General features: G+C 38.0%; 1 protein-coding gene across 6 annotated transcripts in view; it reads left to right on the forward strand.

Annotated features, from left to right (window-relative positions):
• Nucleotides 1-23,783, forward strand: part of Atp9b (ATPase phospholipid transporting 9B (putative)) — a 318,516-nt gene that overhangs the window by 215,291 nt on the left and 79,442 nt on the right. For all 6 annotated transcript variants that reach the window (XM_017802611.1, XM_017802610.2, XM_017802609.2 and 3 more), the window contains one exon: nucleotides 14,971-15,113. In XM_017802611.1, coding sequence (XP_017658100.1) covers nucleotides 14,971-15,113 — 143 coding nt within the window. The remainder of the gene's footprint in view (nucleotides 1-14,970; nucleotides 15,114-23,783) is intronic.

Here is a 23,783-nt window from a genome sequence, read left to right on the forward strand (position 1 = left end):
GGTTTGCAAGTATTTTGTTGAGAATTTTTGCGCCTATGTTCATTAAGGATCTGGGTCTATAGTTTTCTCTTTAGGTTGTGTCTGTACGCGGCTTTGGTATGAGAGTGATGCTGGCTTCATAGAAGGAATTTGGAAGTTTTCCCTCCATTTCTATTTTTTTGAATAAATTAAGTAGTATTGGATGTAGATCTTCTTTAAATGTCTGATAGAATTCTGCTGTAAATCCATCTGGTCCTGGGCTTTTTTTAGTCGGGAGGTTTTGTATTACTGTTTCGATTTCTTTTTGTGATATGGGTCTGTTTAAGCTGTTAATCTCTTCTTGGTTTAGTTTTGGTGGTTCCCATGCCTTTAGATATGCATCCATTTCTTTTTTAAGTGTCCTTTCTTTCTGTTCTTGCAGTAATCCTTTGTATTTCTTTCCTTGTGGCTTCCTAGACAGTTTGCTCTGCACATCTAATAAAGTTTAAAGTTGCCTATAGCTTTGCTTTTCTATAAAACAATTCAAGGACCTTCAAATATTTGAACTCCAGCACTTCCTGTCTCATGCTTAAATGTGTTTTCTTGCTGGTATTTGCTTGTATTTTGCTCTCCTGTTTGGTTCATCATTTATTCATCCTGTTTGTACTCAAGGTTTGCAGCAGACCTCTGGGACCTGGGCTTCTCTACAACTGTCCAGTAGTAAAAGGTTCTTCTGGTGAGTTATCCAGGTCAGACAGGAGAAGGGCTTTGAGCAATGTCAAGGATGAATGCTCTTAATGATTATGTTTGAAATAAGACTTAGAAAGCAAAACAGTTTTTTTTTATTTATAATTAAAACAATAAGAAGCAACTCAAGTAACATATAAGTGATGTGGGCAACAGCCAACACACCAGGCAGTGCTGGGTAGTATCAATGCGTGCACACGCACACACACACACACACACACACACACACACACATATTAGTGCCCTTCCCTGTTTTCCAGCTGGGGAAAATGGACACAAGCATATAAACAACTCATTAAAATACTCAGATAGTGGTAGACATTGTCATTAAGATAAAAAAAAAATTGGACAGAGAGGCATTCTGTAGGCTCAAGTGGAAGGAGGCTTTGTGGCTTCATGGCCATCCACCTGTGTCCTGGGTGATGAAGGCCATCGGGGACAGCATAACGAAAATGTTCTGGTAGAGAAAGAAAGAACCCAGGATGGTACTGACTAGCTGCTTTGCACTGCACACCTCCTTCTTCTCTGCCTACCTCATGCCTACCTATGCAAGGTACCTGCTCTTACCTGTTGAAAGAGTGGCATCTTTCTCATCTGTTTCCATTAGAGTTCTCTGAAGGAACAGAACCAATAGAATGTATACACAGGTGCATACAATCAGCTGAGAGGTTACAGCCCGGTAGTTGCTCTGTGCTTGAGGCTAGATGCTGGCTGCCTCACACTGGAGAGGCTAAGATCCTGGTAGTTGCTCAGTTCACCAGGCTGAGTGCCTCAGTAGTCTGAATCTGGCACCGAAAACCTGAAAGGTTTCTGAGGAGCTGCTGATGCTTAGTCAACAATGGAAGCCTGGAAATAGCAGTTCTGATATCAGCGAAGGAGTCAGCAACAACAGCAGGGTGAATCATCTGGGTGGCACCAAGGCAAGCAGACAGAAAGCGAATAATCTTCCTTCTGCCATGCCCTTTTAATCTGGCTGCCAGAAGGTGCTGTCTACATTTAAAGTGGCTCTTCCCACATCAATAAATGTAATCAGGACAATTCCAGTTCCTTACTGGGGTGATTCTAATTTGTGGCACATTGACATTAAAACCAATCATCGCACTATCTTTTTGTGATAATTCTCAAGTTGTCCTTCTTTGTGCACTTCCTTTCAGTTGATTTTTTTTCAGTTCTGGAATAGTCTGTGATGTTACTTTAAGATTGGTTCTTGTCTCTGAATATAATGGCACACATATTTAATCCCAACACTCAGGAGGCAGATATCTATGCGTTCCAGGCCAGGTAGGGCTACCGGGAGACCCTACCTCAAAAATAAAAAAAAAAAACAAACAAAAATTGTCTCTGTTTGTTAGTGGGAGAAAAGCTACTAGGAGCCTTAATATTTCTGGTGTACTCTTAGGGTCTGGACCATAATTTACAAACTAGCTCTTCTCATGTCAGTTTACCCTTTTTCTTTTATCTACTTAATAAGGAAAGTTAATTATTTTACAAAGATGTCTTGTGAGGAACTAAATAATTGCTATTGTTTTTGTATTTGAATAATTGCATATATTTATAGTGACAATGGAAAATACCTAACAAGAATAAATCTATAATCTCATATCCAAGATAAATTCTTTAAAACCCTGTACATGTTTAGGGCTGGGCAGATAACCCAGTGGCTTAAGTGCTTGCTATTCAAGCATGAGGACCTGAGTTTGGAGCCCCAGCACCCATATAAATGCTTATGCCTAGCGGTTATACATATAACCCCAAGTGCTGGTGTGGGCAATGGAGACAAGAGGATCCCTGGGGCTTGCTGGCCAACCAGTCTTTCCAAAACCACATGTTCTAGGTTCAGTGAGAAACTCAATCTCAGAAAATAAGGTAGAGAGTGATAGAGGAAGACATCCAGTATTGACCTCTGGCCTCTCCCCACACATACAAGCACCTGCACTTGCACGTACACATGCCACCACCACTACTATATACCAGGCATACACAAAGAAAAGATTTTCACATGTTTAGATAGACTTACAAATGTGAATGTGCACATATCCTTATCTTTGTGTGTGTGTATATATATATATATATATGTATTTGTGTGTATACACACAAACACACAACACATGCATGCATACACCTCTATTTTAGTCTGTTTGGTCTTTTTAAATATGTGTCCCCCAAAAAACGAAGATGAGGCTGGGTGTAGTGGCATACGCCTTTAATCCCAGCACTCAGGAGGCAGAGGCCAGCCTGGTCTACATAGCAAGTTCCAGGCCAACTGAGGCTATAGGAAGACTTTGTCTCAAAAAATACACAAATTACAACACAAAAAATGAAGATGAAACCAGGCTTTCTAAACAACTTTTCAGTAAGCCATTATATTTTTAGCATGGTCACCCAAGCATGCCAATCCTGACTGAACAGTGTTTTAACCACACCTCTCTTTAGCTTCTCACGGCACATGCCTACTTTAACACAATACTCTGCCTTGTTTCTCACAACTGGAGCTGCAGTTTTACCAGCTTAGCGGAAGGGGTGAGAGCTGTAAAGTCTAAAAAGTACAGGATGTTGTTTTAGGGAATTGAGGTTTAGCTTTTGTTAAAGCAAATTTGTTTTCCTTTTACCAAGTTTCCGTAAAATCAGCATAGCAGTGCATTTTAGTGTTTGCTAAAGGTATTTTTGGATTTTTTAAATATATGTTCTTTTATTTTACAAAATACACAAACATAGAAAGTAAAGTGCTGTTCCCTTTAGTGTCCTAAAACTCATAAAAGACCTTTCAAATTTACAAAAACTAAGCGTTTTATAAAAATTCTCTGTAGGTCCAGGGACCATTGTGGAAGAGGGGGCAGAAAGATTGTAAGAGCCAGGGCTGATTCATGAACACAGTGTTGGAAGCAGAGGCTTTCAGGCCACTGGAAGCTTGCACATGTGAACTTAGGGTAATGATGGCATCGAGCACAGAACCCATGCCAACTCCATTAAACAAGGGTCCAGAGGGGAGGAGAGAAATGGGTGGCAGGCCAGCCCTAAACTGAGAACTACTGGGGACTGATTGCTACTAGGTGAGGGAGAGGTCCAGTAGTGGGGTTGAGGGTGGCATGGGTAGGGGAGGGGATCTAAATTTGATTAAGAACTGTTCTGTGAAATTACAAAAGCTCAATAAAAAAAATTTTAAAAACCAACAACTTGTAGCAGGCTTTATACACAGTAATAAATAGAAAACAAAAGCATTATCCAGTCTTATTAAGAAAAGTACTGTATGTCAACTGGCTCATTTTTTTAAATGTATCCTATCAAAATTTTTAAAAATATTTTTTTAAACTATTAACCATTGCTTCTTATCTGAAAAAATAAAATTAAAGACTACCAGAAAAAAAAATTCCTGTGTAGGATAAAATAATTTTTAGCTACTTGATATAATTTACATTGTCTTTCAAAGGAAAATATTACATGATCAAGCTTATGCTTTTGTAATTCTAAAGTGAACATTTGTCCCTTCAGTCCTGTGCATGTCTCCAAATGGGAAGCAGCCCAGCAGAATTCTTCCCAGCACGTAAGCACATCTAGAGTTCCCTTGGGTCAGATTCATACTGTTCTTGTCTCTATAGTTATTACCTCTTTTCTGCAGATGCTTTGAAGTCCTCTATGTTTTAGTTGATAATCCAGAAGCTGACTCATCAGTGCTGAGTCAAAGAGACTTTTACTTCCACATTGAGGCATACATGAGCAACAGAGGCAAAAATGTTGTTTGACAAAGAGATAATTATATCTCTTGTGAGGCATACTTAAGAGCCTCTTGTACATGCAGTGTCTTTGCTGAATCACTGAGCTTGAAGGGGGAATGTGCTGGGACTTGAGAGATGGGGTTTTCCTTTTACCTTCTGTATGTTAGGTCGCCAAGCCAGTGTGGGAGGCTTGTCAGCAAAATGCCCAGAACCAGCAGTCTGAAGGATAGAAGGCAGAGGACCTGTCCAAGCCCTGCTCCTTCAGCACTCTGAAGGTTGGAATATCAGAGGTTTCAGGTGGCAAGAACACAGCAGTTGTACCAGACTTAGAAATGAATTTTCCTGTATTTTCATTGAAGGAAAATTCTTGGCAATTTCTGCAGGTTATTGTCAGGCCTGGTTACCCTTCCTGAGACATTACTTGGTTATTTTGTTTTCTGTCTTATCCAACCTCTTCTATCTGCTTTTCCAGGTGAAATGTTTACTGAAAAGAGCATCTCATGCTTTATATATAGGTATGATGATATTCACATATATATTTTGAGGGACATAGATTTACATATTGAAATCCAAATTGCAAAAAATGCTAAAATTGGGAAATTGGAATGTACACAGTAGAGAGAAGTTTACAGGTGTGACATGCTGGACAAGGTTTTGCCGATAAAGAGATAGATTAGGTCCATGGGTCAGTGACTCACTCAGCCATCTCATCAGAAGCCAGGAACAAAGATGAGATAGTCTAGAAGATCTCATGTATTATTAGATAGAAGTAGGAATAATGCACAGTCTTCCTTTGTTCCCATTGTCAAAGATAAAACTTTCAGCATTTCATCATTTAGATATGCTATGGTTCATTTATAGAAACTTTCTAACATATTCAGTATTTTATTCCTATTTGCTAAAAGTTGTTTTCAGGTCATAATGCATATAAAAATATTTTCTAGATCTATGATTTTTCATGTTTAGAATGTTCTCTAAATATATTAATATGCTAAATTTTATTGATTGACTTTGTGATGTCATGTCAGCTTTAATATGTTATAGTTGAACTTTTTTGTGTTAACTAGATTTCCATGTACTCATGCTTTCTGGAAGAGTTTTGTGTCAATTGACATGAGTGAAATTACTTATAATTTTGCCTTTTTATGTCATTCTTTTGTAGTTTAGTATCAAGATAATGCAGTCTCATAAAAACAATGATGAATCTTCTCCCATTCTCTCATCTCAAAAACATTTGAGTTGTCTATTCTCTATTCTTTAAACATTTAACATGTCAGGAGGACAGTGCAAGCCTGAACTTTGTGGAAAGATTTGACAAATTTGATTTCTTTAGTAGTCAGTTTTGCAAAGATAAGATTTTCAAGAAATATGTCAACTATGTCTAAATTTTGAAATTAATTCACAGACGTTTGTTTGTTCGTAATATTTTCCTGTTATTTCCTCCATATATGAGGCCTGTGATACTGATTTTTAAATTTTTTTTTACTTTTTATTATTTTGATACAGGGTTCTTATAGTTTATACTGGCTTTGAACTCCCTCTGTAGTTGAGGAAGACCTTGAATCCCTGTCCTTTCTGTCTGTCTCTGCTAATCTAGTGTGTTAGGATTACAGGTTTATGGCCCACACCCTCTTGATCTTTTTTCATTTTTAATCTTGTTAATTCTGCTCTTTTTTTTTTTCCTAAATCAGTTTCCCAACAACTTTGGCAGTATTTTGGAAATGCATACTATTAATTTTGTTAACTTTCTTACTGTTTGTTATTTTCTGTTTCATTAATATTACTTTTTATTCCTATTTTGATTCCTTATTTTTATTCTTGATATAGATGTTTAGCTAATTAGTTTTGAGCCTCTTCCTCCTCTTTTGAATATGTGCATTTGAAGTTATTAATTTCCTTAGAAGTATTATTTTTGTTGCATCTTCCAAGCTTCTGTACACACTGATTTTTTTATTATCAAGTCCAGGGTTGGGTTTTGTTTTTAACACAGGATCTCATGATCTCTCCAAGCTGGACTTGAACTTGCTGTGTAGCCAGGCCTCAAACACCTGATCCCCCTTCTCCCATCTCCAAGTGATGGAATCATAGACGTATGTCATTATGCCTTTTTTATGCAGTGCTGGGGATTAAACCCAAGGTTTCGTGCATGCCACCCAAGTGCTCTACCAACTGAGCCGTATTCCCCCAACCCTAGAATATTTAATTTCCACTGTGATTTCACCATATACTTGTGGTTATTATAAAGTTGTTTCATAATTTACAACCATCATTGAAATTTATAGTCATATCTTTGTTTTAGTTTATTTGCATTTTTATCAGAAACCCTGCTTTTTCCTTAAGATCTTTGGAGTTGGTGAGACTAATTCTCAAATTCAGTGTTTATTCTGTTTTTGGAGTCATCCTGTGTATTTGCAAGCAACTCAACTTCTGAACTGTGGGCTGAAGTCTTCCCCATATGTGATTAAAGTCACGGTTCTCAGACTTGTTTTTATTTCTCTACCTCTAGTAGGTTTCCCCTGCCTTTTCAAATAGTCACTGAGATGAGTGTTAAAGTCTCTCATCAGCATTGTGAATGTGTTTATTTTTCCTTAGAATTCTGTCCAGTTTTGATGTTACATATTTTGTGACTCTGGGTACTAGATACATAGAATTTCAGTTACCATTTTCCTGGTGAATTAAGCATTTTCTCATTATAAAGTTACTTCCTTTATTTCTATAAAGCTTTTTGCATTAAATTCTACTTTGTTTTGTTAATGGAGAATTGCCAGATGTCTTTAATTTACTTTGCATATCTTTTTCCATCTTTTGACTTTTAATTTCTCTGGATATTTTATGTCTCTTACAATTAGCTCAAAGTTTAACTTTATCTATTTGATAATTTTGGACTAGAGCACTTTATTCATGTACAGTTATTGTAATACTGTCATTTTTAGTTTAAATCTATTTTGTGCTTCAATGTGGCTATCTTACTCAATTTTTCCTCTAGTAGTTTAGAATCTTTATTAGAAGTTTCGGTTCTTTTAGTAGTTACACTAGAAATTTAAAGTACTCTTGCTGTATTATATGTCAGTTTAGAATTATATGTCAATTTAGAATTTGGCTTCATTTATTTCTTCTGTTCTCATGCCATTTTGTTGAATATTTTAACTCTAAAATCCCAAAGGTAATGTTTATACATTCCTCATTGTTATGGCCCGTCTATATCTTTGTTCTTCATTTCTTCTTGTGTCTCAGATACTTCATGTGGAATAATTTTCCTTCTGCCATGAAATACACAAAAATTCAATTAAAAAATATTAAAAAAAAAAACTTTGTGAAACTGTTACCGCATTGGACCATGGTATTATTAACCTTAAATTCATGTTCGTAGGCCACAGTCAGTCATATTTGGCTCCAAAATAAACTTTTTTTTTCCTTTAAGAAAACAAAGTTAGATGAGGAACAGCTGACCTTCCTAAAACAAAGACCTCTAGATAGGCTGACTAGATTCACCAGATGGACAAGTAGTGGGGAATGGCTGGGGGTGCTGACAACACAGCAGACAGTAGCAGGGATATCAGAGTATAAGGGCCCTAGTGAGGGGAGGGAGGCTATGGGAGGGTGCCATCTGGGAAGTGATTGTATTGTTGGATAAGATGGTTTGGGATGTTCTGTGTGATACACACACACACACACACACACACACACACACACATTTTAAAAAATGTACTGTATTTGAGGAGGAAGCATGAAAATTTACATCATGTTAATTAGTAGAGGTGATAAACATTACCACTGAAATCTACCCGATGACTTTATAGACATACACAGGCACCAAGGATCCGAGTGCAACCGATTATGACTAGTAATAATCAGATACATACAGATTAAAGATGCATGCGCCAGCATCTCAGTGTTAGTAGCAAAACCAATGAGTCTTTCTGAAAGGAACAATATATTCTAAAATGAAATGGAGATCCTTTTTAAAGGGTAAAAACTCATTCAATTTTATGTCTTGCAGGGCTTATACTGAATTCAATATTGTATAACTGTAATAATTCAACTGTAAACCTAAAATTTTATAGACAATTCTGAAAAAGATGCATCTTAGCTCCGAAAATTTTTATTGGATATGTCAATGCTGTTGTAATAAAATGCTTCTTCTAAGTATGTGGTTATTAAAATTTTAAAAAAACAAAGCAATAACATATTGTGTCTCTGGGGAAAAAAAACAAAGTTAGTCTTTGTGTATTTTGTGTTTTGCTTAGTGAAAAAATCTCTAAAGTTTTGCTTGGCCTTCCTTCTTGAAAAACTGTCTTACTGAGTATAGCACTTTAGCCTGTCACATTTACTCTTTTGCCTCCATTCTTGCCATTCCATAGGCAACCTTTTGTCTTGATTCTTTTGTGTATTCCTACCCTTCCAACTCCTGTAGGTCTTCTCTCTGTATGCTATAATGTGTCTAGCTATGATTTTCATTTTGCTGTAATGCTCAGCATTCACTCAGCTCCTTGGATCTGGAGGTACTTTCTTTCATTCACTCTAGAGATTTTCAGCCATCATCTCTTCACATATTGCCCTTGTATTATTGGCACTAGTTTAGTGTTCGATATCTTCCCCATGTCCTTTGTTTTTTGTTCTTATTTTTGTATTTTCCAGGTTTTCTCTTCTATTCTTTATTACATTTCATTTCTACTAGCCTAACTTCAAAACCACTAATTCCATTTTTGGGTAGTCACTTATTAAACTAACTCATTTCTAAACTTCAGTTTTCTTTTTCAGTTCTTTTTATTCCCTAAAAATTGTGTTTGGCTTCTTTATTGCATTGAGCACTTCAGTTTTTTAGTTGCTTATTCCATGCAAACATTTTTCTAACTTTTCTATGTATCTAGCTATTTCATGATCTGAAATTATTTATTGTAGTTTCCCTTCCCGTGCATTTCCCTCCAGTGCTTGGATTACAGACATGAACCATCACGTCTGCCTAAAGCAAGCTTGCAATTAAAGGCAACATACAAAATATAACATAGATAACTTTAGAAATGCAGGCTTTCTAAAAACTAACTTGATAAACTATGGAATTGCTTATATAATGAACCTTGTCATTCAGCAAAAAAGAATGAAATGATGCAGCAAACAGGATTGTCATAGTCCATCTGTGCATAGATGCGAAATACTGAGTAATTAATATAGAACAGAAATTTATTTCTCATACTTTGAGAACTGGTGTATATCTAGACAAGAAGCCAAGAGATCCCGTGTGGCAAAGACTATTCTCTGTTTGCAGGATTGTGTCTCATGTTGTGTCTTCATGAAGGTTTTCATGTGGTGGAAGACAGAAGGACAGAAAGGGAACTAGCTCATAATTTGGGATCTTTGATAAAGCAGTAATCTATCTTTCCTCAGGCCCTATGTGCATTGGGGAAGTATGAATGTGAGATTTTGAGAAGACAGAAATATTCAATCCACAGCAGGTATCATGTTGCATATAAGCTCAAGGCCAAAAGGTTATACACTGTATGATCACTTCATACAACATTCTTGAAGTTGCAATATTAAATTGACAGAATGAGTCAGCGGTTTCCATGAGGGAAGGGTTATAGAATGGCATGACTATAAAGGGGTCATCTGAGGGTATTTTCCTCGAGGTGGTGGACATCTTGGCTTCAAGAATCTGTTTGTGAAATCCAAGAAACTAACTGAATGTGTCTAAAGCCTGGTGAAGCCCCACTGAAGTCTTTCTGGGGTTGTCCTAGTCAGTTCTCTGCCTTGGTGTTAAGAAGTTTCAGCAACACAAAACACAATCAACCTGATCCACAAGAGCTCATAACATAGTTGAGGCTGAGAGCTCTGGAGTAGGGAGTCAAGAGTTTTCATTGTTGGATGGACACCTCCTTATACTGGCCAGAGCAGGACTCAACCTGCCTGCCTTTGGATTTCTTTTTCTCATGCAGCAACGTAGATCAGCAGTCCCCCTTGCACATAGTTTCACTTAACATGATCAGTTGAGGACTGGAACTATTAAGTGTGCAATAAGAGATTTTGAAAAAGGCCACATTCACATTGATTTTATTATATTGTTATCATTTTATTTGTTATTGTTAACTACTGTAGCTAATTTATAAATTAAACTTTATCAGGTATTTCCTATCAGAAGAAACATATCATACCTAGACTTTGGTCCTATCTTACAGGTTCAGGTGTCTGCTGGGTGTGTTGGAGTGTGTTACGGATTAGAGGGAGACAGTTGTACATAAAATAGCATATGAAGAGCCTGTCTTCTTTATTTTTGATTCTTGTCACATTCATCTTTCTGTATTGATTTGAATTTTAGTGCTTGGAATAATTAGTAACTCATGTTTGAAAATGTACCTCATTGGTCATTGCTACCTCATTGGCCCTTTAGTTTGGTGGTAGTATTTTAAATTTAAAAAAAAAAAATTTGTATGTGTATGAGTGTTTTGCCTGCCTGTTTGTAAGCACACCCATGCATGCAATTCCCATGGAGGTCAGAAGAGGGCATCAGATTCCTTGGAACTGGACTTACAAAGGGTTATTAGCCACCATGTGGGTTCTGGGAGCTGAACCCAGGTCCTCTGAAAGAGTAACCAGTGCTCATAACTACTAAGCCCCTGGTTGTACTATGTTTTAAACTCTTTTTTTCATCCTTATTAATTTATCAGGACGGGTCATGCCACAGTGCACATGCAGAAATCAGAACAACTTAATAGGAGTCTGTTCTCTCTCCATCGTGTGGGTCTTTGGGATCAAACACAAGTCATCAGGCTTGCACTTCAAGCACTTTTATGAACTGACTCATCTTGCAGGCCCAGGGTCTACTTTTTTTGTGAAACCTTGGTTGACCACTGAGATCAAGATTAAATCTGTCTTTAGTCAGAGATCACAGAACTAGTATCAAATCTATAGAGTCCAGTTAACCTGCCTCCCTAGGGGATGCATAGAAAATGGTTTCAAGGAGAATCTAGGAGGGTAAATTGACAGGAGTTCATGGTAACTTGGATGTAGACATGAAAGGAAAAGGAGTGGTCCCTGTTGGCATACACTAGTAGGCAAATTGCTGAATGAGATGAAGCAGGAGGTTTGCAAGTTCTAGGCCAGTGTGGACTATACCTTTAGCTGGACTTGTTAGCCCAGGCTTTGGTGGCACCAGCCTGTAATTCCAGCACCCCAGCTACTCAGAAGGCTGAGGCAGGATGGTCAAAAGTTCAAGGCCTACTTGGGCTACAAAGAGAATTCAAGGCCATCCAGACCATCTAGATTGACGTTTCGAAGCAGGGGTAGGAGGGACTAGGAATATAGTTGAATGGTAGAGCACTTGGCCTTTCATGTACAGTGCCCTATTTGTTTTCTCATGTTTAAGAAGAAAGATGGGGAAGTGGGCATATTGACCTGTGTCTACGTGTTCACTTCCATGTGTTTTGCTCCATCTAAGGTCAGAAGCCCCTCATGTAACAGAGCATCCTGGTTTGAAGCCCAGGAGGGGCCTCACCTGGTCCTGGAGATGCCAACGTTATCTTTACTATGTTGCGCCAGGTAGTTCACTGGGGAAAAGGGTTTGGTGCTATCTGCTGCTGCCTGTGGTATGTCATCAGAATGAAAAATGGTGGGAAGATTTCAGATACAATGGAACCAGTGTCATTCAACCTTAGATTTTATAGGGAAAGATTTTGATTACTTTTGGCAAAAATCCTACTAATGGCTTCTATTTTATTTTGCTCAGATTAGAATTGGCATGTGAATTATTTCAGGTAGATTCATTCCCTGAGGAGAATTGCATGTATTTCTCAGGTGGGTGGAAGAGACTGGGCTCACCTGGCAGTGATAAGTACTGAGGTTTAATTGTAACAAATTAGAGTTTAAATATAGCGAGCATCCTGGGGCCTAAATGTGGCCTAAATGGGATCGTATTGTGTATTTTAAGAAAATGCATTTCAGATTTATTCAGTCTTAAGTTTCTTCCTCAGACACTTGTAGTTGTAGGATTAGACTATTTGGACAATAAGAAATCACCATTAAGTCAATTATACATCTTAAAATTTATCTCTCCTTTCCTGCTATTGCAAAAATAAACAGTTTCATTTTTGCTTTCATTGGTAACATCCCTGAAAAACTACTTACCTGAGGCAATTCATTTTTTTACTGTATAGTAATAAAAGTCATAATTGTGCCCTGATTCACTTAACCATCCAAAGACAAATAACCTCTTTCTACCTGAAACAGGTCTATGGGTAACAGTTTCACAGTTACTAAATCAGCAATAGAATGAACTTGCATTGCAACTAGTATCTAACCATACTGTGTCTCTGCAATCCTTCTTGAAACAGTTGTTTGATATATGTGATTTAGGGATTGTAAGCCATGTTCGACTTGGTGTTTTTCAGTTGAATAGAGGGCTAGGTTTTGAAATTCTGTGAAATTAGGGCATTACTAAGAAGTAAATTCAGTATGGTAATGGTTGTTATTCTGTTACCATAGTGTTTGAAGTTGAGCATCTTAGATATTCTTAACATTAAAAAGTAAAATATTCATTCCATTTTATCAAAATTCACAACATGCATGGTGGTACATGTGGAACTGTAATTCCCTGTGTAGAATCATTGTCTTAGTTAATGAAAGATACATTTTACTCAGTGGTTTTCACTGGTGAACTTCTGTTCTATGGTCATTACACTTATTTTTAATCCTCTAAAGATGCTCTTTCTCTTTTCCACTAGCAGCTACTGTTCAGTGCATTCTTTGAGGGCTATTTGTATTCAACCTAAAATACTCCAGTGGTAATTATTTGCAATAATGGTATTTCATGAAATAATACATTCCTAACTCATTGATGGTTTGAAGAGAAACACAGAAGAACTTTGAAGCAGCTTCTTTGGTCCCTGCCAAAAGGAGTTTCTTTGTCCCTAGTGGCAGACTGTATGAATTGAAGACAGGAATTCATCCATGTTAATGGTAGCCCAGGGAAGGCTGACACTTCCCAAAACAACTTGATCAGAGTCCAAAAGAACTCAGCGCAGTCTTGGTTTTCCAATGTGCAGATCTCTGAGCCAAAGGATCAGAGCTATAAACACTAGACAGGTGTAAAGTCTCCCTGCTGTGTGTCTTCCTTACTGGCTACCTGGCCTGCTCAGTCCCTCCAAACTTCTGGCTGTGTTTATTTCAACCAAGGGCCCATTATCTTCACTGTATTTCTCTTATTCATGAAGAATTTTTCCTAAAACACAAATCAGAGTTCAGGTAAACATGGTTTTGCTTTCCTTCAAACCCCCCCTTCATCTTAAACCCACCAGGGCAATAGTCATGATTTTATAACCATTGGCAGAGATGTTCCCCATACTTTTGAAGCTTTCTTTTGGGGGCCTCTGGTTGCCACTTACCATGCAGAAATCGATCAGCTGATTAGTTGATCACTGAAGCACATAGAGGTTGCACATAAAACATGGATGTGATGAGAACACTGGGGCTTAGAAACTTGCATGTGTGGTGGTTCTAGGCTTTAGACCACACATTGGTGGACTTGTACTACAACCACTGCTCCTTTCTGGAATGCCATCTTGAGTCCCTTCATCTTAGAGATTGTTGTCATCGTTAGTGTGCTTCTCTTTTCTAACAGGAGATGGGACGGTGCTAGCTGGAGAGATATGCACAACCAACTACCAGTTAACAGTTTTCCTTCTACCTAGTGTGGTTCATATGATTTTTAGGGTGTGAACTTTATGGATCGATTGATAACATGATTATTTAATGCTTTTTAACTTACACACTTGTCCTGATTCCTAAATATTACTTGTCAAAGTGTATTTATTAATAGGTTGAACCAAGTGAGTTATGTTGGTAAGTCAGAAATGGTCGATTAATAGCAATTTCACCTTATGATTTACACAATCCTATCTGCTGAGTTTTGATATATTAATTAATTAAGGAGAGCTGAACATGTTTGGGTGGATACATAGTAGCTGTGCTGTGCCTGCTTCCTCTGTGGGCAATTTTAAGTTTGTTCTTCTATAACCATCCTTTAAAGTCTGGAAGGCCCTCGAGGACATCTATTCCAGGCCCACAATTTCAAATGGGATCATAGCAAAGGTACTTCAGGTAAAATGACTCATGTATTTTAACCATACTGATTTGAAATATACAATATTTTGAAATAACTAAAAAGCCAAGAGCCTACTCCCAGATGCTTCAAGACCTATTTCACATATTTGTTCACAGTAATCCTTGCTTGATTTTCCTAAGCATGTGCATTTTCCCTTTTAAGCCCATAGTACTCTGTGCATAAATGGAAGACTTATAACCATTTGTCTATTTCTTTTTTTAGCTTATACTGTAACGCATGTGAAGGAGTTATCCAGTTAGCTATCACCTGTAAACTCTGAGAAAGGGTGTAAAAGCATTTGTTGACTTAAATATCCACAAACATTTATTTTAAAGTCTGAAATCCAATATCATTTATTTCCATGAAAATTAAGGAATAAGCATTTACACGAAAGCATGCGCAGTGAACACATAGTAATGGTCTAGAGGCATTAACCATCATGATGGTTTTACTTGGCAGCCTGCGGGTCAACTTGGACATGGGCAAAGCAGTGTACGGATGGATGATTATGAAAGATGAGAATATTCCTGGTACGGTTGTTCGGACCAGCACGATACCAGAGGAACTGGGACGCCTTGTATACTTACTGACAGATAAAACAGGTATTTTGTTCACCGTCTCTTTGCCTTTGAATGGGCCAGATAGCATCCTAACCTAAATGTTGTGCTTGCACAGGCATATGAGTTTGTGCATATGCCATAACAGAATGTTGAATTCCTGCTTTTGGTAAAACTTTTGATACAATTAAATCTTTACCCTCTGATATGCACAGTATCTTCACAGTTAGCAAAATATTAGTTTACTATAGCTTTAAGTAGCTATTTTTGGATTTTGAATTTTCTAGAATTTCCCGGGGTTTTTCTTTTTCCCCTCACTGCTTTTATAACACCTCTCTAATGGCTTAAGAGCAAAACATGAGGGGCTGGAGAGATGGCTTAGCGGTTGAATGCACTGACTGCTTTTGCAGAGGACCTGGGTTCAATTCCCAGCACCCACATGGTGGCTACGAACCATCCCTTAACTCTAGTTCCGGGGGAATTGGAAGCCCTCTTCTGACCTCTGCAGCATTGCACGACACGGGTGCACTCACATACATGCAGGCAATACACTCACACACATAAAATAAAATAATAAAATATTTTTTTAAAAATGAGCAAAACATGAATATTTGTTTCTTGCAGGATGAACCTTGTGAGTTATTAGAAAATGTGTAAGTTGGGTATATAAACACTAGTATTTGCCTAAAGAGCTTTACTACACACTACTTATCCCATTCTAGCCCTGTGCCCAGAGTTTTTTATTATGTCCTTGTTTTGTGTTCTTCTTTCTTTATCAAAGAATTTTTTTCAATCTATAACATACTAAATAAAAGACAGACAATGATTTAAATCCCTAGTAATTGTTAGTGAACAAGAAATAAAAAAATACTTATATAGCATGATAAATGAAACATGCCCCAAACATAATTCAACATTATTTTAATACTTAATGTTAGAAACATTCTCCCCTTGAGTACAAAGAAGACAAATGTGCTGATAACATTGTTATTTGCCATTTTTATGGAACTGTTTTCATTTGCAATAAGACAAGAAATAAAAATAGTTACATAACCAAAGAAGAATAAATATGTGCAGATGTGACATTCAAGGCAGTCAGCTGATTACTACTAAAACTACGAAATCAGTAAAGTGTCCAGTTTCAGATTAAAATATCAAAACAGCCTCCTTTGGTTAAGTGGAGGATGCACTGAAGAATGAAACTCATTCATCATAACTGCACTGAGGAAACGTGGGTATGAACCTAAGGAACTAGATATAGGTGAGAAAATGACCAGATGTTGCTGAGAAATTTAACCAAAGCTACACTAAATAGGAATTTAATATTCTGTGTGTGTTGGCTCCTGTAGGCAATTGAAAGTTTAGTGCAACTTATGAACCAATTTAGGGATTTTTGTTTGGATTTCAGACAGTGGCAGGGGAAAAAAAATCTGATAAAAAATGAGTGATGCTCAGTAAGTGCAAATGACTCACAGCAGTTGAGAACTTTCTGCTTTAAGAGAAGTAGACTGAGAAAATATACTAGGCATTTCCCTTCCTAGTCCCAGAGAGCTGACAGAAGTGCCTTCAAAAGAATAAATCTGTATATAGCAATACTAACAAAAGTATAGGGGTTTCAATTGAAAAGAGCTGGAGTGAGAAGAACTCAGTGCAAAGCACACTGGCCACAAAGTCGAGCCACAGCGAGAAGAGTTCTCTAGACCAGCATCCTGGAGAAGTGCTAGTACACAGCCAGCATGCCTGCAAGGCAGGTGACTACCAGAAAATGCCTTCTCCACAGGAGAAAAGTCTGGGGTAGGGGGTGGAGAACTCACTGGATATGCTTGCACAACTGTACAAGATACACAGGCAGCCCTTGGTTCAGAATAACAGGGATAGAAAGAAGAAAGTCGCCCCCCTTTGCCATATGCAGCCTAGTCCTTACTGATAGGTCTATTGCAATCAGAATTTCCAGAGAAAAGTCCAAGTAACTTGACTTGAGCAAGAGAACTGCTTCCAAAGAAAAACAAAAAAGCCAGAAAAACCTGCAGAAGTATTTTAGTGCTTAAGCCAGTTTAGTTGTATGTTGTAAGCTCAGTCTCTGAGTCAAGCTAGGACATTTAATATGAAAACAGGAATTAGAGCACAACAAAAGGTATAAAGTAATCAAAATTAAGTTCAAGCAAAATGCCCAAGACCTTAATGTGTATAGCTTTAAAAACTCAAAGCCTAAAAGAAGACCCAATTATATTGAAAGGCACAATGTCCGTAACCAGTGTTTCTCAGTTTAGCAAACACAGGATAAAGTAGGAGTTCCTAGTCCCTCTTATTTGGAATGGGGAGCGTGGGTACTATGTTGTGAACAGAGTCTGGTTTATTACTCAAATTAAAAAGCATGTGTCCTGCTGCCCAGCAGTTATGCTCCTACTTCTTTTCCCTAAAGAAATGATTATACAGAGATACCAGATACATGCAGGCAATATACTCACACACATAAGAAAAATAATAAAATATTTTTTTAAAAAAGCAAAACATGAATATTTGTTTCTTGTAGGATGAACCTTGTAAGTTATTAGAAGATGTGTAAGTTGGGTATATAAACAGTAGTATAAAAGAATCCTGATAATAGTGCTTCTGTTAACAAGAGAAAACTGTGTAGTATAACACATACAAAAATGAACTTTGTTAATAGTAGAATTGAGGTCTACCTGGTGATGCATACCTGCAACCCCAGCACTCATGAGACTGACTCAGGAATTGTGAGTTCATGGCTAGCCTGGGCTACATAGTGAAGCCTTGTCTCAAAATTTAATTAAAAAACAAAAAGGAAAAAAAAATAACTAAGTGTGGAATGTTCGTGCAGTCAAGAGCACCAAACAGCAGTGATAACAAAAGACAGATGAGTAAGCACAGATAGATTTCATGTCATAATGTTGAAGACTAAGGCACACAGAAGAGAATCTTACATTTTCTGTGTGAAGGTTTAAAATAGATGATTAAACCATTTAACACTTAAAGCAATTTATTTAAAAATAACAAAAGATTATAAAGATAAAACAGAGCATCAATACAGCTAGCTAGTCTTTTGAAAGAAATTAATTAAATAAATAAAATTTGAAAGGTATAATCTGGAAAAAACTAAGAGGCACAGGTAAATTGGACAAAGCTGCAGTTGTAGCTGATATTTAAAATAGATTTTAAGGGAGCTGGAGAGATGGCTCCGTGGTTAAGAACACTGGCTGTTCTTGCAGAGGACCTAGGTTTGAATCCCAGAACCCACATGGCAGCTGACAACCATCCATAACTCCAGTTCTAGGAGATCTGATGCCCTCTTCTGGCTCCCATGGGATTTGCATGGCACAGGTACACTTACAAACACACAGGCAATATACTCAGACACATAAAGTAACAATAATAAATAAAATATTAAAAATAAACTTTAAAAGAGTATCAGTGCCTTTATAACCAGCAACTTTGAAGTGTGAATAATAGAAGAATTCCCAGGAAAAATGTCAGCATTTTTACATTTATTTGGGAGGAGGAGGAGAAGGGCAGGTGGGTACACATGCATGCCACTTCACACATGAGGAAGACAGGGAACAACTTGGCAGGAGTTGGTTCTTTCCTTCCATGTGGTTTCTGGGGGTTGAACTCAAGTCATCAGCCTTGATAGCAAGTGCCTCTACCCACTGAACCATCTCATCAGCCCCATCCTAAAACTATAAAAAGTAATTTTCAAAAGAATCTTCTGACACTAGCCCAGAAGATCATATAAATAATTTTATGTGCAATTTTGCCACTCTGTCAAGGCATACTTACTACAATGTATATGTGCGTCTTTAGAGAAGAGAAAATTAAGGGGATATTTGATTGATGAAAATTGAGGCCACAGGTAGGTAAAGAGCAAGTCAAGAAAAACAACAACTTACCTCTTACATGTCAGTCTAAAAATCCTAAATAAAGTGCCAAATCCAGTAATGTTAGCATGACATTACACTCTAAATATAGTTCATCCTGAGACCCAAAATCTTTTTTTTCTTTTTGACACCCAAAATCTTAATATTTAAAGATTGATACCCAAATTAAAGAAAGCCACAATAAAGTATATAATAGATAAATCATAAAAAGAAGACATTTAATAGAAGTCATTGCCTATGATTTAAGAAGAAAAGTTCATAATAAAATTTGAATACATTGAGATACCCTTAACAGTACTGTTAGAACCCCTGTAAGAAACAAAACATAATATAGTGATCTACGTAGATTTATCCCATACGTGCAAGGCTTGTTTAAATTCAGAAATAGATTGGCATAAATTACAGTATTTCTGTAAGAGAGAGAGTTCATCTCAAATTTAATAAAGCATTTGATGAATTGCAGTATCTATGCATATAAAATTCATTAGCAAATTACAGGGAGAAAAGGAACTGTTTTCATTGTGGAAAAGGGTATTTCCAACATAGTACATACCAAACAGTACACTTGTTAGTAAAATGTGTCCCCAAAGGGTGTCCCCACAACTAGGTGTAACAAAAAGATAACATGGTCAGTGTCATCTTTAAGTTACTAGCTCATGTCCCAAAACAAGAAAAGGTTCAAAAGTTAAGAAAAGAAGGATGTTGGGTCAGGTGTGGTGGCACATGCTTTTAATTCCAGCAGTTGGAAGGCAGAGAGAGGCAGATCTCTGAGTTCAAGGCCAGCCTGGTCTACATAGGGAGTTCTAGGTCAGCCAGAGCTAAATAGAACCTGTCTAAAGAAAAAAAGAAAAGATCCTGATTGTTTGGTGGGAAGGTAAGGTTTGAGGCAGGAGGAGTGCCAATTCAGGTCATTCCTAGACTACAAAGGGAGTACAAAGCCAGCCTGAACAACTTAATAAGGCCCTGCCTCAAGTGAAAAAGGGCTGGGGATATAGTTCAGTGGTAGAGGTCTTACTTACCTTTACAAGGCATTAGGTTTAATCCCTGGCACTACAAAAGGGAAAAGAAGAAAAGGACAGAAAAGTACTAATTAGCAAACAATACACATAGAAAACCTACTAAGTTTATAGATAAAGATTAGTAGGTCAATTTAACAAAACTAATAAAAAAAATTTTGTGTGTTTCTAACTAGTAACAAAAATAGAGAAATTTTTTACAAAATAATGTTCAGTAACATAAAAATGAACGTACTTAATGTAATTCCAATCTACTGTGATTGGAATGTTCTTTCTGTAGCATCTTCCTTTCAAGTTTTCCAGAGATTCATGCATAGGCACCATCAGGACGGAGGTCGCTCCACTCAGAAGTGTTCCAGGCCTGCTGGATGGTGAATTAACCCTGAACAGCCTTTCTGCCAGCCTTATCTCTGGCCCCATGGGTTGGATGGGAATTTTTTCATTCCTCTAGGGGAATGCACCATTTCTCCTGACTCAAGATTTACTTCCTGTTTGTTTTTCAAAATTCTGTTGATCATTGCCAGTGGTGTCAAACGTTCCCTGAAAGTCAGAGGGGAGATTGGAGAGATTGGCTAGAGCGTAGGAATCATATCCTGGTTCCTCTGTAGTGTACATATGGGGAGGCACACCTCTGAGCTGCATAGGCCCAGAGACCTATCGTAGGTACTTTCTAACCTCTGTCAGAACTGCCTGTGGGTGCCACCTGCTCAGGAACAGAACTGCTTTGCTTTGAAACCAGTGTTAGTGTCCCTAAGGATAGAACTGACCTTTCACTTCCTAGTCATTGTCAGACAAGTTCTTCCCTTTTATGTCTCTGGCTGCCTGCTGTTATAAAGGTTTCATGACATTATTCCTCCTTAAAGTGCTAAAATGCTTTAAATGCTTCTAAACACTATAAGCTAATAATCTTGGTACATGGGATTTTAGAAGAACTACAGAAGTATAAAGAATATACTGAGGAGCAAGCCTGATGCTTGTCGCCTCTTTTATTCATTCGTTTGCTTGATGTTTCTTGAGATAGGATCTTACTCTGTAACCTAGGCTGGCCTGGAACAGTGTGTAGCCCAGATTGCCCTTTAACTCATGGTAATCCTCAGCCTCCCAAGTACTAGGATTATAGATGTGAACCATCATGCTTTGCTTTTTTTTTCTTTTCTAAAAAGGCCTTTTCAGTCCAGGAGCTGTTGGAGAAAATCTGACACTGAATGCAAGTGCTGAAGCTCTGTGGATTTTTCCAGTTGTCTGATCATTTATTTAGGAATGTTTTGTATGTTATGGCTGCAGCTGTAGCTGCAGCTGCAGTCTGTCCCTGAAGCCATCTCCCAGGACACTGGGCTCACCTGCTCTCAGGGCCAGTTCTGGCCTTTCCTGCTGAGGAAGGGGCCTGTATTTCTCCTTCCCAAGAGTCTCGGGGGTCATTGGAGGTGACAGTTCTGCCATGGCCACACTGACCAAATCATAGGCTGATGGACAGCAAAGAACAAATCATACCATTATTAATGTAAGCAGCTAAGAAGCATTCCATTACCTCCCCCCTTAGCTTTATAAAAGCATATGTATTTCACATAGTCAGATGAAAAGACTGAGTGACGGTTGCCCTCTAATTATGATCTCAGACACATCTTAGCTCTATTGAGTAAGAAAATTGACAGCCTGTCCAGCTCGGGGGCAACTTGCTGCACAACTCTCGGAACAGAGGCAGCAGGTGGGCACAGACAAAATCCGGGGAAATCCAACAGGGCCAATCTTGTCCCTTTCCCCTTTCATGTCCTGCTGAGACAGTGCGCTCAGGGTATTGACTAGGCGTTATGTTCCAGGAGTGTAAATCATTAGTTCTTTCTGTCTTGTATTCTGTTTTAGTCACATAAGTAATGGTTCTTCACTCTCCTCTGAGTGTCTGTGTTAGAAGCTGATCAGGTATTAGCCATTGATACCTCATGTCCTGAGACACAGCAGAGGTTTCAGGAGTGGGTGGCTCTCTGTCAGCATGAACAGTTCTGGTTCTAGGGATTAGAGGTACAGCACTGGGGCAGCAGGCAGTTTTCAGACATCTTCTAAGGGCCTGAATTCCTACTGAAAGGCTGGCATCTGAGGAGTCTTACATTACTAACATAATTATAAGGTGGTCCTTCATATGATTGTAAATTGGGTTTGTGCTTCATCAATAAGCTTTTTGACAAGAAGCGTCCATCACAGTGGCTCTCTCATTTGCCACAGCAGAATAGAAAATGAAGTGTCCCAATAATTGCATTATAGTTTCCTTCTTGTGGACAAGAAAGCAATGTGGTATAATTAGGTTTGATTGGAGTGCACGTTTCCGGTAAGATCTGAAATTAATGATGTTGCTATAGTGACACATCTGCGGCCAGCAGCGCGTGAAACATAAAGTAATTCATTCGACAAGAGTCGACATCTGTTAGCTGCAAGGATGCAGAGCATATTGACACTGACCAGGAATACTAGATGTTATGTGATAAATGAACAAATGATGCTGAAACAGGAGGACGGATAATTTGTACTTAATCTGCTGGGAGAACTTTAATCTTCTCACTGGTTGCATTTGACAATGCCATTGTTTAAAGAACAATGCTGCAGAGAACTCATAAATTTTAAAACAACTCACGGTACAGTCTATTAAAGCAATGCATTAATTCTTTTGCTAGGAAGTTTTTGTCCTCGTGTAGAACAAAACCATTACTGAAAACATCCACTAATACAACAGGATTTTTTAGGATTTATATTTTAATTATAGCATCCACTAGCCAAAATGTCATGTTGTTCAAACCTAACTCTCATGTGAGTTTTCTAGGACAGCATTATCATGAGGGAAATACTAATTTCATAGTGTTTTGTTTTGTTTTGTTTGAGATAGGGTCTCCCTATAACCCCAGCTCGCCTGGAACTCTGTAAACCAGGCTGACCCTGATCTCACAGAGATCCACCTTGCCTCTGCCTCCCAAGTGCTGGGATTAAATGTATGTGATCATGCCCAGCCCTGTTTTCATTGTTTCTAAAAGGGGGAGTGGGAGGAGGTATGTATGCTAGTGTATATAAGATAGGCAGATTTTACTAGTAAGATTTAGAGACCACTGTGGTCTCTCTAGCATGTTATAGTAATTACAATATTCAATTGTAGCAAACATGGGCAGTCTTAACTAGGACAGTCATTCACTAAAGTATATACTTGAATATAAGTGTGTAATTAACATTTGGTGTTTAGACTAATTGAGATACTTAACACATGCAGTAGCTTAAGGGATGCCTACATTACTGGGAATAACTATCTTTTTCAGAAAGCCTGATTTTCAGGAAAAATAAATTGTGACTCTACATTGAATACCTTGTGTATGTACGTGTTTGGGGAGTGTGTGTGTGTGTGTGTGTGTGTGTGTGTGTAAGAATGTGCATGAATGTGTGTGTGTGTATGAATGTGCATGAATGTGTGTGTGTGTATGAATGTGCATGAATGTGTGTGTGTGTATGAATGTGCATGAATGTGTGTGTGTGTATGAATGTGCATGAATGTGTGTGTGTGTATGAATGTGCATGAATGTGTATGTATGTATAGATGGGACAGAAGACAACCTTGAGTGGAGTTCTTCAGGTGCTGCCCACCTTGTTTTTTGAGACAGGGTGTCTGATTCACCTGAAACTCCCCAAGTAGGCTAGGCTGACTGGCTGTTGAGTCCCAAGGGGTCTGTGTGTCTCCTCCTCCCTAGTGCTGGGATTACAAGTATGCACCACCCTGCCAAGCTTTTTCATATGGGTTCTAGGAATTTAACTCTGATCCTCATGCTTGCAAG

This window comes from Nannospalax galili, unplaced genomic scaffold, assembly GCF_000622305.1.
Source record: "Nannospalax galili isolate Female #2095 unplaced genomic scaffold, S.galili_v1.0 scaffold243, whole genome shotgun sequence".
In the NCBI taxonomy this organism is placed as follows: Eukaryota; Metazoa; Chordata; class Mammalia; order Rodentia; family Spalacidae; genus Nannospalax; species Nannospalax galili.